Here is an 11844-nt window from a genome sequence, read left to right on the forward strand (position 1 = left end):
TTTTCAATGTGCGGGATGGGATGGCGAGTGAGTGGCAACGCAATCTTTTTCTCCTTTACAATATTGTTCCTTTGTTCGAATTTCTTCACACATTGGCTAAACATGAACACACCATTGTACCTTCAGTGATTGACAAAAGCATATGAAAGTAATCACGGTTATCGGAATGGACGAAAGAATTACCAGAATGCGGGTGTTTGTATAACCTTCACTCCTGTAGATAAAGCTTAGATTTTGAACCCTGAGCACCTTGTTCATTGTTCGATCGGCGTTAACTCCTACACCATGACTCCTTTTCCCCACACACACACACACACACACACACACACACACTGTCCTTCACGTACTTGCACCTCACCCCTCTAGTACTGGCACGCAGTTTTACCCGAGTTTTGGTGTGATTAGACGATTTTATTGACATTAGCAAAGGTTTATGGAGGTCAGAAGACCAACGGCCAGAGTCTTCACTGTTTTAATCCCCACATAACTTTCTATAGCTGTGTAAAACCGCTTAATAGTAAAGGCGTCCTTTTACTGATTGTGTTAACACTTTACTACTCTTACTGACGGGCATGTACCTGCACCTGTGTCACATTTACTGTTACCACGGAGCCTTACCATCACACTTTGAGTCATTGTCGCTGTGGTTCCTTCGCTACTGGGATGAAGGGACACGAAAAGAGGCGAAAGAGGGCTGACACTTATTTGTTAACTATCTCCTTCAGCGCCTTCTGCCTGTGTGTAAGGTGCGAGGAGTGCGTTGGGAGCAATGGCGCCTCGGAGCTTACTGAGGTGATGCAGCAGCAATGGGGCGACCCAGGAGTGTTATCTGACGGTGCGATAAAGTGTTGTTATCTCGTGTGTGAAGTGTTTTTTTTTCAAAGCGTGTTTAGTCTATGTATTGAAGGTTTCTTTATCAAGGTTTGGCTTATATCACCACTCGCAGTAATAATAGGGAAATAAACAGTAGTGTGTGTGTGGGTGTGTGTGTGTGTGTTTGTTTCTCTAGTTATTGTTCTGTGCATTGTCCTGCAAAATTGTGTGCGGTCACTTAAATGAGTTGGCGTCCCCTAGTGATGCTCGGAGGATTGTATGTAAAATTAATTTCAGAATTCATTTTTATTACATTAAGATTGTACAAACGCATGAAAGGATTTTTCAGATGTACAAGTCACAGTTTCTGCCCCACAAGCTATTAGTACGTTGATTAATCCGCTCAGTACTGGTGCAGTTCCTCAAACTACTGGCGGCACACTTCATAAAATACTTAACCCTTTCAGTACTGGGACACATTTTTACCTTGAGTTTTGTGTGCCATTAGACCATTTTATTGACATTAGCAAGGGTGTATGAAGGGCACAATATTAATGGGCACAGTCTTCACTATTTTAACCCCCACATGAGTTGGTGAAGCTGTAGAAAATCACCAAATAGTCACCAGAAGGAATAGGGAAACACGTCATGCTACTGAAGGGGTTAGGGTAATGAGACGATTCAGGGACTGGGTAGTTCCGTGGTAAAGTGGTTGGCTCGTGGCAGTAATGGCGCGAATTCCATTCTGACCCAAGGCAGTTGCTTGGTGAGATTGGTGGGACTTTGTCTTCAACCCCAGCTAAGGATTGGCCACAAACTGACATGTCTGCCTCAATGATCCTTGAACAGTCGATAGGCATTGAGCCCAAGCCTTTCATTAAAGGATATCTGGCAACTCCTTTGACTAATCATACCACTAGTTGTCCTTTGTCTTTGCAAACGTTTTGATAGGTCCATATATTGATTTCTATTTGATTTCTAGACACGAAATTCACAGGACTGGGTGACACCACAAGTTGGACTTACTGTACATAAAGTGTCTACTTGTACAAGTTTATAAAGTTTTCCAAGCATTAGATTAGTAACCCTTAACAATGGGGGAGTTGCCTACTAGTTGCAACGCTGGCTATCTTATCACATCAGTGTTTGGTGGTCATGTTGCAATCATGCGGCATCATTCCCTCATACTATTCGACTAAACAGCAAGTCTGTTTGAAAGGCATGGGCTCCTGGGACATGAGCGCCTGGGTCATCGGCGCCAGAGGCATGGGCGCCTAAGGAAAGGATGGCTGTGGGTGCTGCTGATACTGAGGGTAGCCCGTGCTTGGCGGAGCATAAGGTGCAGGATGGGACGCTGTTTGAACGGTGCTCGTGGACACCATCGGACTTGGGAAGGTGGCGTAGGGCTGCTGTGTCATAAAGGGCCTGGTGGGCGCGGCGCTCCTCATATTGAACAGCAACACGAAGATCACCACGAAGAAGATCGCTGTTGGCGGGAAGGAAAGTGAATAAGATAATAGCGTTAGTGTTATGAGGCGCAACGGGCTCTCATGGGTCACACCGATGTCTACTCAGGCTCCTATTGTGTCTTTTCATTGATAATATAGATTTATTGTTGAATTATTATTATTGTTATTATTATTATTGTTATTATTATTATTATTATATGAGTCAGAGAAATACGAGTATGTTTGAAAATCCAAGACCTGCCGTTAGTAGAGGCAAGACTGACATGAGATGCGGTGAAGGAGCGTGGCGTGAGAGGGATTACTGTGAGCCATGACATGACTGATGGTGATGTCAGGAATGCTGACTGAAGGTAATTACGTCAGCCATGTTAGCTAATGTTAATCAAGTCATCAAAGCATCACGTACAGCTGTATGACAACGGTATAACATTCAGTGAGATACGTGTTCTTGTGTGGTTTAGGACTTCAGGAGTCATTGTTTGTGTGACTGTAGCACAGGACGGTGAAGGTACACCAGAATTCACTCGGGCCTCGGTGACCATCAAGTTTACCTTCAGTGTCCTGACAGGAGTTCATTCCCTCGCGAGTGTCTCATAGCCAGCTTATTCCGCCTTCATATCAGCTCTTCAACCTTACATGATCTCTAAACAAGACTTACTACAAATGCCAGTCAGTAAGCCTCCTGTGATGATGAATGCTGCTTTCACGTTGCAACTTGTGATCTCTATACACTCCATTGCCATACCAACGCACAGAATGATGAATGAGGCGAGCATCACCACCGCAGTGGTTATCGTGGCAATAAGGAGAACCTTCTTCGTCACGAAAACCCCACACCACTGCAGGGATTGTGAAGCTGTTAGTGATGTGCCGCTATCACAACATACCATAGTTATATCAAGTGTCTAAGCATTACCAAAAACTGCATTCTGTATCTCATACCTGCTATTTTTAACTGGATTCAGTGACAATTGTTATGACCTTCAAGGATTCTTTATTATTGTAGTGAAAAGTTAACAAAGTAATGGAGGGGAAGCACCTACGTCAGTTCCTTGAGCCACGGCTGGGGCGTACGGCAAGTGAGTTCCATAGGTTGGAGGGTGAGCCTGCATGGCGGCGGGAAATGCTGGAGGGAAGGGGTCTGCGGCGGTGCTTGCAGTGGAAGGCACGGCACAGTTGTGGGCGATAGATCCACAGGGGAGCAGCAGATGGCACTTAGTGTGTTATCGTGTCGTGAGACAGATGATAAGATGTGCTTCGGCTGAGTGTATGAAAATTATGGATGCTAGAAAGTATTACTTAACTGATCGTTAAAAATCAAAACGTTCAGAGAGGCAAGTGATCGTTGTTCATTGTCACATTAGATTTTTCTATTTATTTAAAATGTTTTAACAAAACCAATGAAACAATTACATTCATGATAACTAATTAGCCTTAATGGGTGGTGACACACCTTCCAAGACACACGCAAAGTCTTACACTTGGACTCGATTCCATTGTCTTACTCATTGGACATTCAGACATATACACAAAAATATAAGAAAATATCCGTGTTTTTTTTTTACGCATTTTAAAATCAAAATTACATTTCATGTCACAGTGACGTAGTTTCACTTGTGTGACTGGCTGCGGGCTCAGGGGGAACTTCAGGAAAATTTTGAAGATTGTCGTGGCCATAGTGGGGCTTGGAGTCAACGAATGGGGTTGCTGGAAATTGGGAGTTAGAATGGTGGCAGGGAGGACAGGTGTTGCTGGTGACTACTTGTAAAGGCCTGGTTGTCTGGCGTGGTGGCTTGTGTCATTTCCATGGTACCGGGCTGGGTAACATTAATGGTCTCCTTGACCTTGGAAGACAGCGCGCAGGTACTTGCCTGGAGAACCACTGGACCAGGGTGAGGGAAGAAGAGTCAGTTTTAGGTGCATAAAAGATACACTTGATTTATGGAACTAAGGTTTGTGTTATGCTTTATTCCCTCACAAGGACTGTTTACAAAGGTCAGTCGGGTTCTCACAATGTTCTATTTTCTCTTTAATTTCTCACAATACTTCACTCTACAGTTTGCTTAAAGTATTCAACGTAAGACACCAAAAATTATGAAGACGCATAAGAAAGATAAGTAAATAGATAAGTAAAATAATGATATGTGCCAGGATTTGAGACTTAGCATAACAACCAAACAGTCCACCTGCGCTAATTGTCAGTTTTTTTCTTATCTCCAGACAGGTGTAGTCTGTTGAGTAACAGTTTAGTAACGCAGCTAATATAAAGCTGATCCCCGCGCACAGGAAAAACAAACGTGCGATTCGGTCAACGTTAGTTATCATCTTCTTCGTGATGAACGTTCCACATACCTTCAAACAACATTGTTTTGACGGGCATGGCGTAGCTGTGAGGGACATTCGTGGTGTGCAGCAGGATGGGCTGTTCCCTAAACTGGCAGTACAGCACTCCGGCAAATATGAGGCCTGGCACTTGGGGGGGGGGGCAAAAGAGGTGAAGTGAGATGCGTGACTGTTGTGAGGAGAGATACAGTTTAGCTTTACTCATGGGAGCCAAGGAAACAAACGTAATGTAACGTGATGTAACATACAGTAACCGTACCTTACCTAACCTGACAATACAAACATAACTTAATCTCAATGGAATGTTTCACTTCGCACTTGCAAAGAAAACAATATTCAAGCTATTTGGCGAGATGGTGTGAGACTTACGCGAGAATCCCACCAGCACGCCGCCGTTGACCACGAGGCTGTAGTATGACGCACAATCTTCGTAATAATCATCGTAGCAATCCAATGTCGCACCCATCCCGAGCCCGATGCTGCCGATGACGAGTAGGATTACCAGGATTCCGCTCGCGATGCCCAAAGTACTTCCGGTGAGGAGGGTTCCACACACCTGAAGAAGGACAAGACATTAATGAAACACGGCGAGATTTGGACACCGACGCACCTGTAGCTACCAGGGGAGGAGGGGCGGGGGGCCGCGCAACACCCACTCCACCTGCCTGTGGCGAGGAATGACTCTTGCAAGACAGCAGTGAGGCAGAGGAGGATTAATAGCAGAACACCTGGCCGAGGTAGTCATGTAACTTCACTCCCATACTATTTCCTACTGTTAACCACGAAGGCTTGCCCCAAATCACGCTCCTTGTGCTGCGTAGGTGCGTAGGTACAGTGAAACCATGCGTGCGTTGGGGTCCGAGGGGTGTCCATGCGCACGCGTTCGAATTCTGTCCACGGTCCGAGTGCAGGTTGGGCTTCCTCACTCGGGACAACGGTTTCCTAGCGGGTGGGCTTTGAGATAGGTGGTTCCCAAAAAAGTATCTCCTTTTGCCCATAAATTCCCGTGCAAAGCCCACATGGTATTAATAAGGAAAAGAAAAAGAGGCGAATGATCTTTTAGCAAACTTTGATATCACACTGAAGGGACGCCAGCAACCTACCGTAGTGGCTCGAACCATGGCTGGAGTGTGGGGTGAAGGATTTTGAAGAAGGAGTTATACCACACGAGTTAGCCTTAGACTGTTACAAGGCAGGTATTGGCGGCGCGTCTCGGTGGATGTGCAGGCTGCGGGAAGTGTGCATTGAAGGCTGCTGGCTGGCATTTTTTTTTTTATCTATTTGATGACATAACTGTTATCACTATGAGTACATCTGATAGAGAAATACGAGATGAATTATTTCCTTGTTGTATTTTTCGTTGTTGTTCATATTGTTGCTGATGTTGTTGTTGTTGTTGTTGTTGTTGTTGTTGTTGTTGTTGTTGTTGTTGTTGTTGTTGTTGTTGTTGTTGTTGTTGCTATTGTTTTTGTTGTTGCTGTTTTTGTTGTTAATATTGTTGTTGTTATTGTTGTTGATTTTGTTGTTGTTGTTGTTGTTGTTGTTGTAAATCTCTAACGTGCGTCCCAATAAGACCAAAGAAAAATCGCAAATCACAAGTAAATCCAGAAAAATCACCCACTTAATAATGAAAATACACACACACACACACACACACACACACACACACACACACACACACACACACACACACACACACGGCCCGGTAGCTCAGTGGTTAGAGCGCTGGCTTCACAAGCCAGAGGACCGGGGTTCGATTCCCCGGCCGGGTGGAGATATTTGGGTGTGTCTCCTTTCACGTGTAGGTGCTGTTCACCTAGCAGTGAGTAGGTATGTGATGTAAATCGAGGAGTTGTGACCTTGTTGTCCCGGTGTGTGGTGTGTGCCTGGTCTCAGGCCTATCCCAAGATCGGAAATAATGAGCTCTGAGCTCGTTCCGTAGGGTAACGTCTGGCTGTCTCGTCAGAGACTGCAACAGATCAAACAGTGAATTACACACACACACACACTGTCCTTCACTTGTTTGTACTTAACCCGCATTTTTAGTCGAGTTTTCTGTCTGATTAGACGATTTTCTTGGTGTTAGAAAGGGTCAATGGAGGTCAGAAGAGCAACGGCCAGAGTCTTCACTGTTTTAATCCCCACATAACTTCCAGTAGGTGAGTAAAGTCGCTTGATAGTAAATGCGTCCTGGTACTGACTTTCTTGACACTACTACTCCTACTGACGGGCGTGTACCTGCACATATGCCACGTTTACTGGTACCACGGAGCCTTACCATCTCACTTTGAGTCATGGTCGTTGTGTGTGTGTGTGTGTGTGTGTGTGTGTGTGTGTGTGTGTGTGTGTGTGTGTGTGTGTGTGTGTGCGCGCGCGCGCGCTTGTATGTGTTTTTTTACTTATAGTTCTGTGCATTGTCCTGCAAAATTGTGTGCGGTCACTTAAATGAGTTGGCGTCCCCTAGTGATGCTCGGAGGATTGTATGTAAAATTCATTTCAGAATTCATTTTTATTACATTAAGATTGTACAAACGCATGAAAGGATTTTCAGATGTACAAGTCACAGTTTCTGTCCCACACGTTATTAGTACGTTGATTAATCCGCTCAGTACTGGTGCAGTTCCTCAAACTACTGGCGGCACACTTCATGAAATACTTAACCCTTTCAGTACTGGGACACATTTTTACCTTGAGTTTTGTGTGCCATTAGACCATTTTATTGACATTAGCAAGGGTGTATGAAGGGCACAATATTAATGGGCACAGTTTTCACTATTTTAACCCCCCACATGAGTTGGTGAAGCTGTAGAAAATCACCAAATAGTCACCAGAAGGAATAGGGAAACACGTCATGCTACTGAAGGGGTTAGGGCAATGAGACGATTCAGGGACTGGGTAGCTCCGTGGTAAAGTGGTTGGCTCGTGGCATTAATGGCGCGAATTCCATTCTGACCCAAGGCAGTTGCTTGGTGAGATTGGTGGGACTTTGTCTTCAACCCCAGCTAAGGATTGGCCACAAACTGACATGTCTGCCTCAATGATCCTTGAACAGTCGATAGGCATTGAGCCCAAGCCTTTCCTTAAAGGATATCTGGCAACTCCTTTGACTAATCATACCACTAGTTGTCCTTTGTCTTTGCAAACGTTTTGATAGGTCCATATATTGATTTCTATTTGATTTCTAGACACGAAATTCACAGGACTGGGTGACACCACAAGTTGGACTTACTGTACATAAAGTGTCTACTTGTACAAGTTTATAAAGTTTTCCAAGCATTAGATTAGTAACCCTTAACAATGGGGGAGTTGCCTACTAGTTGCAACGCTGGCTATCTTATCACATCAGTGTTTGGTGGTCATGTTGCAATCATGCGGCATCATTCCCTCATACTATTCGACTAAACAGCAAGTCTGTTTGAAAGGCATGGGCTCCTGGGACATGAGCGCCTGGGTCATCGGCGCCAGAGGCATGGGCGCCTAAGGAAAGGATGGCTGTGGGTGCTGCTGATACTGGGGGTAGCCCGTGCTTGGCGGAGCATAAGGTGCAGGATGGGACGCTGTTTGAACAGTGGTCGTGGACACCATCGGACTTGGGAAGGTGGCGTAGGGCTGCTGGGTCATAAAGGGCCTGGTGGGCGCGGCGCTCCTCATATTGAACAGCAACACGAAGATCACCACGAAGAAGATCGCTGTTGGCGGGAAGGAAAGTGAATAAGATAATAGCGTGAGTGTTTTGAGGCGCAACGGGCTCTCATGGGTCACACCGATGTCTACTCAGGCTCCTATTGTGTCTTTTCATTGATAATACAGATTTATTGTTGAATTATTATTATTGTTATTATTATTATTATTATTATTATTATTATATGAGTCAGAGAAATACGAGTATGTTTGAAAATCCAAGACCTGCCGTTAGTAGAGGCAAGACTGACATGAGATGCGGTGAAGGAGCGTGGCGTGAGAGGGATTACTGTGAGCCATGACATGACTGATGGTGATGTCAGGAATGCTGACTGAAGGTAATTACGTCAGCCATGTTAGCTAATGTTAATCAAGTCATCAAAGCATCACGTACAGCTGTATGACAACGGTATGACATTCAGTGAGATACGTGTTCTTGTGTGGTTTAGGACTTCAGGTGTCATTGTTTGTGTGACTGTAGCACAGGACGGTGAAGGTACACCAGAATTCACTCGGGCCTCGGTGACCATCTTGAGCCAGCGGGCGGTGTGTTGGACTCAGTTTACCTTCAGTGTCCTGACAGGAGTTCATTCCCTCGCGAGTGTCTCATAGCCAGCTTATCCCCCCTTCATTACAGCTCCTCAGCCTTACATGATCTCTAAACAAGACTTACTACAAATGCCGGTCAGTAAGCCTCCTGTGATGATGAGTGCGGCTTGCGTGTTGCATTCTGACCGATAGTAACACTCCATTGCCAGACCAACGCAAAGAATGATGAATGAGGCGAGCATCGCCACCGCAGTGGTTATCGTGGCAATAAGGAGAACCTTCTTCGTCACGAAAACCCCACAGCACTGCAGGGATTGTGAAGCTGTTAGTGATGCGCCGCTATCACAACATACCATAGTTATATCAAGTGTCTAAGCATTACCAAAAACTGCATTCTGTATCTCATACCTGCTACTTTTTAACTGGATTCAGTGACAATTGTTATGACCTTCAAGGATTCTTCATGATTGTAGTGAAAGATTAACAAAGTAATGGAGGGGAAGCACCTACGTCAGTTCCTTGAGCCACGGCGGGAGGGTGCGGCAAGTGAGTTCCATAGGTTGGAGGGTGAGCCTGCATGGCGGCGGGAAATGCTGGAGGGAAGGGGTCTGCGGCGGTGCTTGCAGTGGAAGGCACGGCACAGTTGTGGGCGATAGATCCACAGGGGAGCAGCAGATGGCACTTAGTGTGTTATCGTGTCGTGAGACAGATGATAAGATGTGCTTCGGCTGAGTGTATGAAAATTGTGGATGCCAGATAGTGTTACTTAACTGATCGTTACAAGTCAAAACGTTCAGAAAAGAAAGTGATCGTTGTTCATTGTCACTTTAGATTTTTCTATTTATTTAAAATGTTTTAACAATACCTGTGAAACAATTACGTTCATGATAACTAATTAGCCTTAATGGGTGGTGACGCACCTTCCAAGACACACGCAAAGTCTTACACTTGGACTTGAATCCATTGTCTTGCTCATTGGACATTCAGACATACAGAAAAATTCAAGAAAATATCCGTGTCCATTTTTACACATTTTAAAATCAAAATTACATTTCATATCACAGTGATGTAGTTTCACTCGTCTGTCTGGCTGTGGGGTCAGGGGGAGCTTCGGGAAAATTTTGAAGATTGTCGTGGCCATAGTGGGGCTTGGAGTCAACGAATGGGGGTTGCTGGAAATTGGGAGTTAGAATGGTGGCAGGGGAGGACAGGTGTTGCTGGTGACTGCTTGTAAAGGCCTGGTTGTCTGGCGTGGTGGCTTGTGTCATTTCCATGGTACCGTGCTGGGAAACATTAATGGTCTCCTTGACCTTGGAAGACAGCGCGCAGGTACTTGCCTGGAGAACCACTGGACCAGGGTGAGGGAAGAAGAGTCAGTTTTAGGTGCATAAAAAGATACACTTGATTTATGGAACTAAGGTTTGTGTTATGCTTTATTCCCTCACAAGGACTGTTTACAAAGGTCAGTCGGGTTCTCACAATGTTCTATTTTCTCTTTAATTTCTCACAATACTTCACTCTACAGTTTGCTTAAAGTATTCAACGTAAGACACCAAAAATTATGAAGACGCATAAGAAAGATAAGTAAATAGATAAGTAAAATAATGATATGTGCCAGGATTTGAGACTTAGCGTAACAACCAAACAGTCCACCTGCGCTAATTGTCAGTTTTTTTCTTATCTCCAGACAGGTGTAGTCTGTTGAGTAACAGTTTAGTAACGCAGCTAATATAAAGCTGATCCCCGCGCACAGGAAAAACAAACGTGCGATTCGGTCAACGTTAGTTATCATCTTCTTCGTGATGAACGTTCCACATACCTTCAAAAAACATTGTGTTGGCGTGCATGGCGTAGCTGTGAGGGACATTCGTGGGCTGTTCCCTAAACTGGCAGTGCAGCACTCTGGCAAATATGAGGCCGAGCACTGTGGGGGAAAAGAGGTGAAGTTAGATGCGTGACTGCTGTGAGGAGAGATACAGTTTAGCTTTACTGATGGGAGCTAAGGAAACAAACGTAATGTAACGTGATGTAACATACAGTAACCGTACCTTACCTAACCTGACAATACAAACATAACTTAATCTCAATGGAATGTTTCACTTCGCAATTGCAAAGAAAACAACATTCAAGCTATTTGGCGAAATGGTGTGAGACTTACGTGAGAATCCCATCAGGATCCGAGGTGTCTCCAAGCGCACGGGTTCGAATCCTATCCACGGTCCGAGTGTAGGTTGGGCTTCCTCTCTCGAGGGAACGGTTTGCTAGCGGGTGGGCTTTGAGATAGGAAAAATCCATGTGGTATAAATGAAATAAGATAACAAAAACACGCCGCCGTTGACCACGAGGCTGTAATATAAGGACGCACAGTCTTCGTAATGCAGGGGCGGGAAGTGTGCATTGAAGGCTGCTGGCTGGCACTTGTTCATATCTGTATGATAACACTCGTTGTCCATGACTGTTATAGCTATAGGTATATCTCATAAGGAAATACGAGGAGATAAATTATTTCCTTGTTGCTGTTGGTGGTGGTGTTGCTACTGCTGCTGTTGTTGCTGCTGTTATTGTTTTTGTTATTGTTGCTATTGTTTTTTTGTTGTTGTTCCTGTTGTTGTTGTTGTTGTTGTTGTTATTGTTGCTGTTGTTGTTGTTGTTGTTGTTGATGTTTTTATCGTTGTTGTTGTTTTTGTTTTGTTTTTTGTTTTGTTTTTTTATACCATGTGCACGCTTTTCACGGGAATTTCTGGGCTAAAGGGGATACTTTTTGGGTACCTCCTACCTCACTCGGACCGTGGACGGGATTCGAACCCGTGCGCTTGGAGACCCCTCGGACCCCAAAGCACGCATGGTTCCAAGAAAACCCAAGAAAATCGAAAATCACAAGGAAATCCCCCCCAAAAAAATTACCCCGTTAAAAAGAAAGTACACACACACACACACACACACACACACACACACACACACACACACACACACACACACACACACACAC

At 44.7% G+C, this 11844-nt stretch overlaps 2 protein-coding genes across 5 annotated transcripts in view; both read right to left on the minus strand.

The window, feature by feature from the left end:
* Positions 1–3561, minus strand: part of LOC123519412 — a 7203-nt gene extending 3642 nt beyond the window's left edge. Inside the window, exons 1-3 of one of the 4 annotated variants that reach the window (XR_006679006.1) lie at positions 3326–3561; positions 2941–3121; positions 619–2299 (exon numbers count right to left, since the gene is read on the minus strand). Coding sequence is in view for 1 of the 4 variants with exons in the window: in XM_045280698.1 (XP_045136633.1) it covers positions 619–636 (18 nt within the window). In the remaining 3 variants the exon portion in view is untranslated. Of the gene's footprint in view, positions 1–618; positions 2300–2940; positions 3122–3325 lie in introns of those variants that run through there. The other 3 variants (XR_006679007.1, XM_045280698.1, XM_045280696.1) reach the window with 3 other exon arrangements.
* Positions 3562–4003: 442 nt separating this feature from the next.
* Positions 4004–11246, minus strand: LOC123519239. Its single transcript, XM_045280369.1, has 6 exons — positions 11014–11246; positions 10675–10779; positions 9366–10203; positions 4995–5181; positions 4635–4754; positions 4004–4164 (listed from the first exon to the last, which is right to left on the minus strand). The coding sequence occupies exons 3-6, from the start codon at positions 9432–9434 to the stop codon at positions 4004–4006; spliced, it is 537 nt and encodes a 178-aa protein (XP_045136304.1). The 5' UTR covers positions 9435–10203; positions 10675–10779; positions 11014–11246.
* Positions 11247–11844: the final 598 nt, after the last annotated feature.

Source organism: Portunus trituberculatus, chromosome 45 (assembly GCF_017591435.1).
Source record: "Portunus trituberculatus isolate SZX2019 chromosome 45, ASM1759143v1, whole genome shotgun sequence".
Lineage (NCBI taxonomy): Eukaryota > Metazoa > Arthropoda > Malacostraca > Decapoda > Portunidae > Portunus > Portunus trituberculatus.